The sequence below is a fragment of the Sciurus vulgaris genome (assembly GCF_902686455.1).
Source record: "Sciurus vulgaris genome assembly, chromosome: 4".
NCBI lineage: Eukaryota > Metazoa > Chordata > Mammalia > Rodentia > Sciuridae > Sciurus > Sciurus vulgaris.
In genome coordinates this window covers 121,892,063-121,904,839 of record NC_136464.1, presented here as the reverse complement: position 1 = coordinate 121,904,839, position 12,777 = coordinate 121,892,063, and the positions used below count along the sequence as shown (strand labels likewise).

The 12,777-nt window shown below is 32.6% G+C and overlaps 1 protein-coding gene across 2 annotated transcripts in view; it reads right to left on the bottom strand.

Annotated features, from left to right (window-relative positions):
* KLHL1 (kelch like family member 1) overlaps positions 1 to 12,777 on the bottom strand; it is a 425,106-nt gene that overhangs the window by 216,468 nt on the left and 195,861 nt on the right. Inside the window, exon 5 of one of the 2 annotated variants that reach the window (XM_079135882.1) lies at positions 45 to 257. The exons of the other annotated variant lie outside the window; for it this stretch is intronic. Within the exon in view, the coding sequence (XP_078992008.1) occupies positions 45 to 257 (213 nt within the window). The remainder of the gene's footprint in view (positions 1 to 44; positions 258 to 12,777) is intronic. 2 annotated transcript variants of the gene reach the window in all.

The window sequence follows — 12,777 nt, the reverse complement described above, 5'->3', positions numbered from 1 at the left end:
TTTCAGTAAATTGTGTCTATTGAAACAGCATCACACATAATTACCTGTGGTGGAAGCAGTGGCAGTCGTATGAAGGCAAGAAGCATGCTCAGGTCATTGCATCGCCTCTGCATGTCATACTTGACCCACATCATTAATGCATGGAAGATGGTTTCTTCATCAGGAACATTTACATCATCACTGGCTAGTAGTTTATGGAGCTCCTCAGCTGGAAGGAGTAAAAACTCCTGATTTCTTATAACTTCCATTATGTTTTCCTGGAGGGAGAAAACATCTTGGCATAAATTCTGCTTCACTTTTATTTGGTGAGTAAAGCATCTCAGAAAGAAATGAGAAAAATAGTCAATAACCTTTGTTCTCGTTATAACATAATCCTTGAGACTCAATCCTTCAGAAACTAGAAGCTGTTAAGATGAAAGCATTGTAATTGTAATTGAAGTGTAAATGTATCTGAGGCAGCACAGCTCTTGTAATAACTGGAGGATTATAATGTTGAGCTTTGTTATGCAGGCAGAATATACTAAGTGATTAAATGTTCAAGTTTCAAGTGTTCTGCTATGGAAGATTTAGTGAATATGAAAAGAATAACATTTCACATTTTTAAAAGCTTGACTACACATACAAGCATCAGAAAATGGCAATAAAATTACATTGAAAATGTAAAGATGTATCATTGTTTTTACAAACGGGAAAAAAGAAAAGGACAGAAAGGCCACAGCAGTCACAACAGTCCCACATTCCACCCTCTTATTATCTTTCATAGCTCTTTCCTCTCAGGACAATTTATTTGGCTCAATTCAGATTTCCATTTGTTTTATTTCCAGATTGCCAGAGCCTCTAATTACTCTGCCTGAGTCTATTCTTAGTGTCTCAATTGCATCTTCTATAATGATGCCAAAATGATATTTCTAAAACATAAATGTACATATAGCATCATTCAAAGATTTTCGTTTTATTTTATAGTCTTCCTTGCATTTGGTTCAAACTTCTTGTTTAAGCTTTCTGTTTTTATATTATCTGACATCTTCTGATTATCATTCATTTTTTTCCTTACTTTTTCCAGTCACAACTGAAAGAAAATTTATTCTTTAAATTCACCATGTTAACATGTTCACCTTTTTCATTTCATTGCTTAAAAATGACTTTATCCAGCATATTTTCCTAATTCCTGTCATATTTCAAGATACAATTCAAAAGCTACCTGAGCTTTTCAAGCCCTCTATCCTGTCTCATGTGACCTGACTGCAGTTCCACTAGATCTTCACAGTTCAAGTTTGTCTATCTTTGCCACTGCAGTTACCAAACAGCAGCCTAATCTTTGGTGCACTTTGAGATCTTATTACAAATCGTAAAACCTTGCCTCTTGTAAACTGTATATCTAGATCCTGGCATAGTGCCTGGAAAATAGCAGAGGAACCATACATTTACTGAATAGATGGATTGATCTTGCAGAGAAACAATTGTGGGTAAAACGGTACAGAGTACTACAGTGCTTTTTAAACATATTTTTTAAACCGTCAAAACCTTTCCTACACTTAATGTTTAGAGAAGACAGAGATTCCACAAACAATATTTGGCCTCCTTTTTTTTGTGTGTGTACCAAGGATAGAACCCACGGGCACTCAACCTCTGAGCCACATCCCATCCTTTTTTATTTTTTATTTTGAGACACAGTCTTGTTAAGTTGCTTATGGCCTTGCTAAATTACTGAGACTGGCTTTGAACTTGCAATCCTTCTGTGTCAGCCTCCTGAGCCACTGGGATTATATGTGTGTGCTGCCACAGTGCCTGGTACGTTTGGCTTCCTTTTGCTCTACCTCCTCCAATATCTCCTGAGGCAATTCCTTGGAAGATATAACAAAGACTTCTCAGAACAGAGTAATGGTCACAACATTACAGTACTGGTAGAGATCTCCATAGGACATATAATTTAAGATAAAACCTGATTGAGGCTAGGACTGTTTTTAAAAAGGCAATGTGACTATCCTAAAACAGAGTAAAGCATTCATTAAGGGACCAATCATCTGAAGGTGAGAGAAGACACACTTATATTCTGAGGAGAAACCTGATTCATGATGGGAGCATATCCTGGGAGCCAAAGTGCCTTTAACTTGAACAAGAGGATGTTAACTTTTACTTTCTTTCAAGTCATCTGTCATTTAATTTGCATACATTTTATAATTTATAAGTAATATAATTTGTTTATGTTAATCAACATCACACAATAACTGAGTTAATTCTGTTAGTGGAAATCATTTTACCCCTTGTGTTTCTTTTGGGCTTCTAAGATGCTGTATAAATTGTAGATGTTCAATAACTATTTACTGAGTTAACAAATTAAGTGATTTGAGAAGTGCTATAAAAATTCTCTAAAGAGATAAAATAAAAGTGTTTTTGTGAAATCTTGGAAAGTTTTTTTGTCAATTTGCTTTTTCAGTTACTCAAAAATATCTGCCTCTATTAAACTATCCACAAAATTATAGAGCTAGACCGTCAGTATGTAGTGTGGAATACCATTTAAAAAGCTCTATGAAACTCTTAGTGGTATCTATCATAAAGATATTGTTCAAGGCATATTTCATTATATTTTATAGTGTCCTCTTTATGATGACCCTTGGGGAAAATTTCTTTCAGGTTTTAGTAGCAGGAATAATTGCACTTCTCCTGAGTAAATTGGTTTGCTTTTATCATGGATGTTGTAAATTATGAAATTGATCAGATTCCTCTCTTTATTTGGCCTCTAGAAAACTTAGAGTCACATTGAAATTCATCTGGCAGGAAAGCTATAGCACTTTATAGTTTGGTTTATTTTTCTGACAACTCTGATAATAGTTTCGTTTAATATCACTACAGCATCTTTGCTTTCTCTTTTTCTGCTCTTTTATACCTGCATCTAATTTAGCTTATATTCATATAATGTTGAATTTTTTTGAGCCATATTTAAATCTTTTGGAAGCTATTGTTGCATTTACAAAACTCCTATAAATAAACTGAATATTAGAAGTTTGGTATCATTCCTTCCTAATTCTGTGAGACTTGCTCATTTATTATGTTGTTTACTATTGTTGTTTTTACATACTCTGGAATTCTAAACATCTCTTGGCTTTCCATACCTCAAGTTTCAATATTCCCTGCCTAATATTCTTCTATGGTGATTGGAATCTAGTTTCTGATATTGTTTTAGTTCTATTATGCTTTATTTATAAATGTTGTAATACCAGTTCACACTAATTTTCTTATATTGCTTATGCACCTTAGCTAATACTTTATTATTCATAAAGATTGTATTTTGAGAGACATCTACCTATTTACCTTTTGTAAAATTCCATTTTTTTAATGTTCAATAATTTGTTCAGCATAAATTTTTTTAACACCTGATGTATGGTCCTGACTAACTTGTGAGGGACAACAAAATAGAATCAAAAGCTTACCTTAGAGGAGATATGTATAAAAATGCAGTACCTGGAAAGTGATGGTAGGCAACTCCATAGAAGGTGACTTATTAAATGTACCCAAAATATCTGGGAGGAGTTTATATCAAAAAATGAGAGCTGGAGAAAACTGGTATTCTGACCATAAAACAAAGACATAACATCAGGAAATGCAGTATGTGAAGCCAGGGTTGCTCTATCACCTTGATTGGAAATGAGCACAGAAAAACTCTGGGAAATAATACTGAAAGGGTATTTTAAGTAGGATAATGGAAGAGGTTTATTCTAAAACTGACAGTCTCTCCCATTTATACACACACAGAGACCAGAGACTCTCTCTCTCTCTCTCTCTCTCTCTCTCTCTCTCTCTCTCTCTCTGTCTCACACACACGTACACACACACACACACACACACTTTCTATATATTCTATGTATTGGTTGAAAGCATTTATTGTAAAGAACAAAATTTGGTATTAAACATAAGATGCCACTACCTAAGACGTAAAAATTATAGAAATGAATTCTAAAATCTACTATTTACTTTTGCTACTTCATATTATTTTAAATTATTTTTCCAAGCTAAAAATATTCAAGTTTTGTTTTATTCTAAATAGAAGATTTTTTCATTTCTTTCTTTCTTTTTTTTTTTTTACCAGTATTGTTTGGTGTCCCTTCAGTTTAACATAAAACTATTCTCTAATATGCATATCATCTTCTTTTAACTCTACTATTACTTTTCCTATTATATAAGTAGTAATTCCTTTGAGATTTTATTAGAAATATCATTTTCTACCTCACATAAAATGTTAACTAAAAATTAATGGTAACATTAGGTCATGCAGAATATAATTACACCCCTTTAATTATTACCTTGTTGTTATTGATGTAGCTTAAAATATGGATATTAAATTGATAGCAAAATTATTTATTATTCAAATAACATTAAAGTCAACTTTAATCTTCTTTACTTCGTTAATGCTTTCTATTAAAATAACACAAAATGCAAGAAATAAAAACTAAAATTATGGTCACTTAAAGAAACATGACTCCTTTGGAAGTTTAATGAGTTAAGACCAACATCACTCCAAATGCAATTTTAAAATTATACTTCTTTAAGGATCCCTTACAAAGTAGTTTTGAGAGTTTCATAACATATATATGACTATACTATTTTCTGAAGCAAGGTTGAAACCATCTCTTGATTTCTTAAGCAGTGTCCTTCCTGTTAATTCATGCACTGGATAGAGATAAGATTTCAAACTTCTCTGACATTAAACCCAACACTGTGGTGTGAGTCACACTGGCTGTCACTCATGAGGGCACAGGTTGTAAATTTGGGCACATCCTTGGTGTTTTCTCCTAAGCATGCTTTCCCTTCTTTTTATAAGCACCAGACTGATAGTTTTCCAAATTTTAAAGTTCTGTTTCCCTTGTCAATTCTCTTTTCTTCCATTTTCCTATAAATGATCAAGAAAATAAAGTCACTCATTTAAAACTTGATTTAAAGATTTTTCCCACAAATATTCCATTTTATTACTCATGTTGTTGCTTCTGCAAAACACTAGACCACACGAACTTTCTTGGAAGTGGTGACTCCTTGCTGTATTTTCACATGATGGAAAGGGTGTGAAAGATCTCTAGAAACTCTTATTTATAAGGGAAAGAATCTCATTAATGATGGCCTTGTCTTCATGCCCTAATCAATCCCAAAGGCCACATCTTCCTACTATCACAAATGGGACCAAGACTTCAACATATGAATTTGGGGGAAGACAAAAACATTTATACCCTAAGTTTCCCTAAAATATTCATTGATATTCTTAAACATAGACTGTGACCTGATGTGGAAATAGATTGTTTGCAGATGTAATTAGTTTAATTCAAAGCCACACTGAATTAGACTGGCCCTAATACAATGACTATTGTCACTGAGTAATTATGAGATCTACAGATCCTCAATGAGGAGATCTCAAGCTGAAAAAAATTGGAGAAATGGGGAAAAGAAGGATATGTGAAGATAAAGGGAGACATTAGTTATACTGCCACAAATCAAGGAAAGCCAAGGATTGTCCAGGAGACCAGAATTTTGAAGAGGAAGAAAAGATTCTTCCCTGGGGACTTCAGAAATGGCCCTGCACACAATTCAATTTTGGAATCCTGGCCTTCAGAATGGTGAGATAATATATTTCTGTTGTTTTAAGCCATTCATTTTGTGGAACTTTGTTACTAATACACATCCTAAGAGGGAAGTCTTACATAAAACTAAGAAACTATAGCAATTATTCCCAATATTTTAAGTGATAATTTCCTGATTCTTTATTTTATAGATTGCTGCCTTTAAGAAACATTAGCTTTCCCATGTGCCATGTTGAGGACAAGAAAAATATGGTCTTATTAAAGGTTCAGCCTGATTTTACATACATATTTTTTCTATTACTTCTAGAATTTACACTTTTTATATCTAGAATGACAAGAATTAACTCTCCTCAGTTATCAAGAGCTTCTTGTGACAAATGTTGTTATACTGCCATATTACTGTCAAGATTCTAAACTTTTCAGATTTTAAAATCTGTTTTCCTTGGCTTTTTAAAAATATCTTTTTTTTTAATGTGGTGCTGAAAATCAAACCCAGTACCCCACACATGCTATTTTCCTTGCCTGAATTTTTAATCCCTGTTTCGAAGTGGTTGACTGAATTCTTGAATACTAACTTACAATTTCAGAGGGAATGAAGATCCATTATGCTATAGTGAAAATTTGCTATTTTATACATGAAAATGCTGAGACTCAGAGAGGAGCGAATATAATCTCGCTGCTAGTCAATCCAAGACTGGGATTAATAATTCAATCTCTTGTCCTCTATGATACCTCCCATTAGCACTACCTGGACTATCTACCCTTTGGGTAGTTTCTTTCAGATTCTCCTCTGATAACTGTTGGGACTGTCTTATTTTGACCAATGGATGTATATGCACCCTGATTCTTAAGTGTTGACCTGAATTTTGTTTACAATCCTTAATATTTCTGAGTTCCATGATGTGGCATGGTGATTATGGGTGATTTATTTTGGAGAGTTGGCCAGGATTTAGATCCCAACCCTGTTAATCATTGACATGTGAATTTAAAAGCTGAGTTTCTTATAAGTGAGGATAACTATAGTATTCACTGTAAAACACTCTTTTGAGGATTTAAGTATGAAGACTAATTTAAATTTCTTAGAGAAATGTGTGACTCCTAACACATTATGTATTTGCCATTACTGTTCTGCATCTGACCATACCCTCTACTTCAATCTTCTAATGGTAGCTCTACAATCTATATTCACATTGTTATCTTCCTTAATTTCTTTTCCAAGTAGTCACTGAAGCAATAAAATTTTATTAAGCAATAACTGTAGGTCTAGTATGTACCTAACCTGGGAATACAAAAAAAGAAAAGAAAGAGAGGGAGGAAAGGAAGGAAGTTTTGGGACCTACAAATCTTACTCTTACTTTCTAAAGAGGAGGCCAATATGATGCTATAAGAGATTTAATGAAATCAGAAGGATGGAAATGGAATGAAGGAGTTTGAATTAGTGGAGAGCAACAGTTTTTCTCTCTGCAATAATTCCCAGGGCAAGAAAATACTTATTATGGAAACATGAATTCAGCAAGTACCAAATAATTCTTAATATCTTCTGGTCCAATTCTCATACTTTTTTGGCCAGAATGTAGTATGGGAATTCCTGCTACCTCACATAATCTCAAATTGAAATGATCTTTAAAATCACTTAATTTAGATTCCATGTGTTTTTTATGTGCATTGCTCACCTACTTGTTATTTTCTGTGTTGAGAACCTTATTACACTATGAAGAAACTCATGTCATTGCTGAATAACTCTATCAGAAAATTGTCCTAGTTTTGAAGCAAAAACTGTTCTTCATGCAAGTTTTTATGAATTCTGAAATGAATCAATTACTATTCTATATATCATTTCAAACACTTGAAGATTAATATTTTTCTTCTTTATATTATGCCTTTTAAAGACTATAGAATTATCATTCTTTAATCTCTCCAGAAGATCCTAATCTCCAAAACCAGAAAGAGATGCTGGTGTAGAAGATGCAGTTTTAGATGAATTCCTTTTTGAAATCCCTGCGTTGTTTTCTTATTACTTTAGAAATGAATACAAATAACACAAAAATAATAGATTGTCTCACTGACCATATTGCTTATTTGCAGAGTTTTTGTCATTCTCAATGAATTTTCCAAATAAAGACAGAAAAAAATGAACTAATCACTATAAAAATCTTTATTTTCATCCTGATATATATGTTTACATTTCATCCACCGAATATAGTGACATATGTAAATATAAAGTATACTATTTACTAATATATTACTAATATTATTCAGATAGAAGGAAGTGTTTAAAGAGCTAGAAATATATCCAAGTTAACAGTGTTTCCTAATTTTTATTTCTATCCATTTGTAGAAAAAGAACGTGAAAGAGAATTTCTTTAAGTATTTAACTTATATAATCAGTTCCTGCTTGATTATAGTACTGTAAGCAATGGACATCTAGTACTTGCCACTTGTATTTTGTTGTCATAAACCTATACCTTCTGAATTTCTCTCAACTATGGTAAAACTACCTTGAACCAAATCTACCAGACTAAAGTGAAGGGCTGTGAGTTGTGTTTATTAATTCTTTATCACCCACTAAATACTGACTACTTGATTGGTAGTAACTACATTTTTTTTGAAAACATCAAAGTTTCAATGCTTTAAAAAATGAAACATTATAATTCCAAAACTGTATCTAGTATCAGGAATAATATTTGCTAGCCTTTATCAAGATTATCACATGGGAAAAAAGAAAATTGTGTTAAATGCCTTAAAATATATGATTTTATAATTGGAAGATTCTTTGACAAAAGGTAACTAAAGAGTTAAGCTAGAAATTTATTGGGAAGAGCAATTAGTTTTTAATAAAAAGATAGGACGTACCAATTCTTATACCTCTTAATCATGATTTGCCAGGTAAAAAGAATTTAGTATTCTCAGACACTGTCTCCTTATCTTGAAAATCAATACCACAACTATATCTAATTTATAAGCCTCTTCTTATTTGCCTTAAAGATCCACTAATATTAGAAAAATGATTCCTAAATTTTACAAGGTTATGCAAAATATAAGCAATTTGTTAGGGTGGATACTTGAATCTTTGTACTTGTTGATCTGTTTCTGATATTGGACACATATTGGTGAAAAGTTTAACATGTGACATGTTATTTACTAACATAAATAATGCATAAAGTATGTAAATATCATTTATAAATTTTATTGCAAAAAAAAAAAATCCCAGTAGCTAAACAGTTCTACATTCATCTTTTAAATTAACAGGAAAGGGACTCTCCTCAAATATGTTAAATGCTTTGTAAACTGTGTAACTGTATTATGTATAAATTACAAGTATGAGTCATCATATTGATTTTTATGATTATTAATATTATGCACTTTTAATTCTTGGTAGTAACAAAATCTCTGTCTTCCTCAACTTTGTAAACTGTTTGACATCAGTATTTGCTAGGTTCCTTTTAGTTGTTTAATGGAAGTCATTAATCATGACAGTAGCTGGAGAGGTCAGGAGGAAATTGAAAATCCATACACAATCTTTATGAAATCATATGTTTGTGCCAATACACAGGAGAAATGGATATCAGTACCAATTAAATCTTGAGACAACAACATACCTATATATTCAAAGATGTTGCTGTGGCAAAGTGTCCAGGACACCTAAACATATAACTTTTACTTCAAGTTCTCATTTGATGAAAGCATAAAAATAATGATCTTCTACAACTTTGCTAGAAAAAGAAAATTTTTTATGCATGGTAATATTCTATCTTCCCTGCTAGGGCATCTTGTAGAAAATTGACTGTAAGAATCGACTTTGATCTGCCAGAATGTTTGTATATTTTATCAGGCAGTGCTCATCTATAGTTACAGAAAAGTAAAAGAAAATTTTTCCCTTATCTTAACAGAAAACATTTTTTCCCAGGACTAGAAAGGACCATATCATTGACTGGAATTAACATAGTCTTTGTACTTATGCTTATAAACATAGATGACCCTGTAGGAGTGTCTGTTAAATGCATAATCAGAATTACTAGACAGTTGGTGTAAAAAGTATGTGTAGAAAAGAAAAAAGTAAGCGGGGAAGTGGCATACATAACCATATTGATTATTGTGCAGTTAAAAATATTTAGCACTTTGCAAAAAGACTACATTCCAATTTTGCAATCTTAAGGTCTAAATGGTTTCTACAAAAGCATGTACAATTTTAATTATAATTTCGTTTTCATTTATTGCTTAATCAAAGAATTTAGACCATTTCTCCTCTGGGTTGGACTAATTTACTACTTAATAACAACCAATATTTAAAAATCTCAGCACAGTATGTCCTTTTATATTGAACCTATTTTAAAGCTTTTTTTTTTTTTTTTTAACAGCAGAAAGAAGTGTAATAAATACCACATAAAATCAGGTAAAAATAAAAGGCAACCTATAAAAATATTTCCAGTAAAACCCTAAGATTCAAATAATGAAAGTATACTTTATGAAAAAATATTTGGAATAAAGCAACAAAATCTTGGCGGTTACACAAATTTACAACACATAGTCCTCAAGTTTGCCAAAAAATAATTTTGTTCTGTCAATAATTTGATAATCATCAAATAAAGAACCATTAATTATATTAAAACATATATTATTATATACAGAGCATTCTATATAAATTTGGTTCTAGATATGGAACATTAATATATTATACATGTAATTTGGTAAAAAGAAGTTAAGAGCTACTGTAAAGATAAAGATTATCTTTCACAGTGTTATCTTGGAAAGTTTCAAAATGGAAATGACTATTCAATATTTCTTAAAACATTATAAATATACAATTTTACTTTTAATAAATTCATTAAATAGGTATCATATAATGTCAAAATGATAGGTTTACATATTAGTTTTGTATTGTTTGTGTAACAAATCACACAAAATTTTGGCTTAATGAGATGGAGCATGAAAAATGGTGGAATGAGACAGACATCATTACCTTATGTACATGTATGATTACACTAATGGTATGAATCTACTTTGTGCAAAATCATAGAAACAAAATGATGTACCCCATTTGTGTACAACGAATCAAAATACAGTCTGTAAAAATTATAAAAAAAAACTCATTTATTATTTAGTACCAGGCAAAATGTAATTCAGTTCCTTTCACAGTGTCAACATCAAGGTAGTGGTAGAGCCTCTTCATCTTTAAAGATCTTTGGAAAATTCTCTTTTCAGGCTCAAACAGGAAAATTCTGATTTCAACTTCATGTACACAGTGTGGATTTGGGAGTTGGAAGAGGAGAGGAATTAACCTCTCTTGTCTCTCCACAGCATATCCAATGTAACATCTACCTCACCAAATACATAAGTACTACTGTTACAAGATGTTGACACTAACCTGAATTTGATTAAATATTAAATATTACACAGTTTGATCCTGTAGATAAATGTCTGATTGCTGTGCCACCCTGTACTACAAATAGATAGATTGTCTAACTATGATCTTTCAGGTATCTCAAGTGCTCCAATCTTATTAATCTTGATCCAATAAACATAGAGGTTCTAATACCAGCAGAGTGAAGTGCCTTCCTATATGTTAGCTCACCTCTGTCAAAGATAAGAACACCCAGAAACGTGCACAATGAGGGGATCACTATGTATCATCAAGGTTATTTTGTCCATAGTAATGGCATTCTTTTTCTCCTCTAAACTCACTCCCTCATATTTATTTATAATACCTCATGGTGCAACAAGATCAATAAACATAGCAAAATAGAACATTCCATTGCAAAACGTTGACAGAGGGTGACTGGCTCTTTCTCAAATACACTTGAATAACCTGTGGGGCATTATTTCTTTGCTTGGTAATGGTGTAGGTTCATGGCCATCTTTAATCTATCCAGGTAGAAATGATGATTTTGCTTGGTGTGGTTTTGATCATGAGCTGGTTCACTGTTGCCTCAGATTAAACAGTCATGATCATAGACCTTCTAGGTCTAGTAAATTGGAATCCATGTTGGGTAGCTTATGGGTAGCTTCTAGCTTGGGCCTGAAAGGATCAAAAGGTAGCTTGCGAGGTAGCTCAGTGGTAGAACACTTGGGTAGTAATCATGGAGTTCTAGATTTGATATCTAGAACCATATATATGCACATATGCATGAGTACACACTCAGACACATAGATACATTAAAAAGGTAGAGTTCGGAAGAGTGACTCCAGGCCCAAGTCCTATGTATAATCTTTCAGGCCCAGCTATAGCCATTTCTAAGGCTTTGCCTGTAAGGAAACTGCCCTCTTCACGCAAGACTAGGTATGCAGCCAATGACTATAGTTTTCCAAAAGAAGTCACAGTCAAGGTCACCAGGGTCATCCATTCTCATGCAGATACCTGCACTCCTAGCTCAGGCCCCTCCATTGAAAAGACCTCTTATCAAGAGCCTTGGCTGAGACACTACCTCCTATTGACTCAGAACCTTTTCATTTTTGGTCTTTCCTTGTCTCTTGCTCTTGGACTCATGATTCCATCATATCAGGAGTCTTTTTTTCAATGCTACTTGGCAGTGAGAGTTTTTCTCATCTTTGCTCTTCCACCTAACTGCCACTGGTGCTGGTCTTTGGGAAAACATGGGACATGAGACGCCAGCACAACCTTTTGCCTCTTACCTCTACTGTCCTGGTATGTGAATAAAGGCTTAATAGTTATTTCAGTTAGTCTCCTTGTCATAGTGGAACATCTTGACATCTGGTTGTTTGACAGTAGGTGTGTTACCCCCAAATCCAACACCTTAACTTATAATTTATTTATTTTACTTTGATTCCCTCCTACTTCAATGTAAAAAGAAATCAGTCCAAAGTGCATCTTTCAATCCTGTAATCACTCTTATATGTCTAGTTTATGCAATATAAATGCAACTGTCATAAAAAGTTTTAGAATTTTCTATCAACTTTTATATTAAGGACCATATTTTATCTACTTAGTATGCCTAAAGCTCTTGAATCACAGATACACAGTGTTGAATTTAGATCCTTACTGAGAATATTTTATTCTTGTTACTACAAATTGAAATGTTAATGTTAGCATTTTTGGTCATATTGTGAGTTTTCAGAAGTGTGAAATGCTTTCAGTTCACTACACATATTATCAATGAACTTCTAGTAATTTTTATGTGATTAAGCTAAAACACTGTACTACCTGTAATGACTCTATAATATAAAGAAAAAGTTCTGTACTTAGAGTAATAAA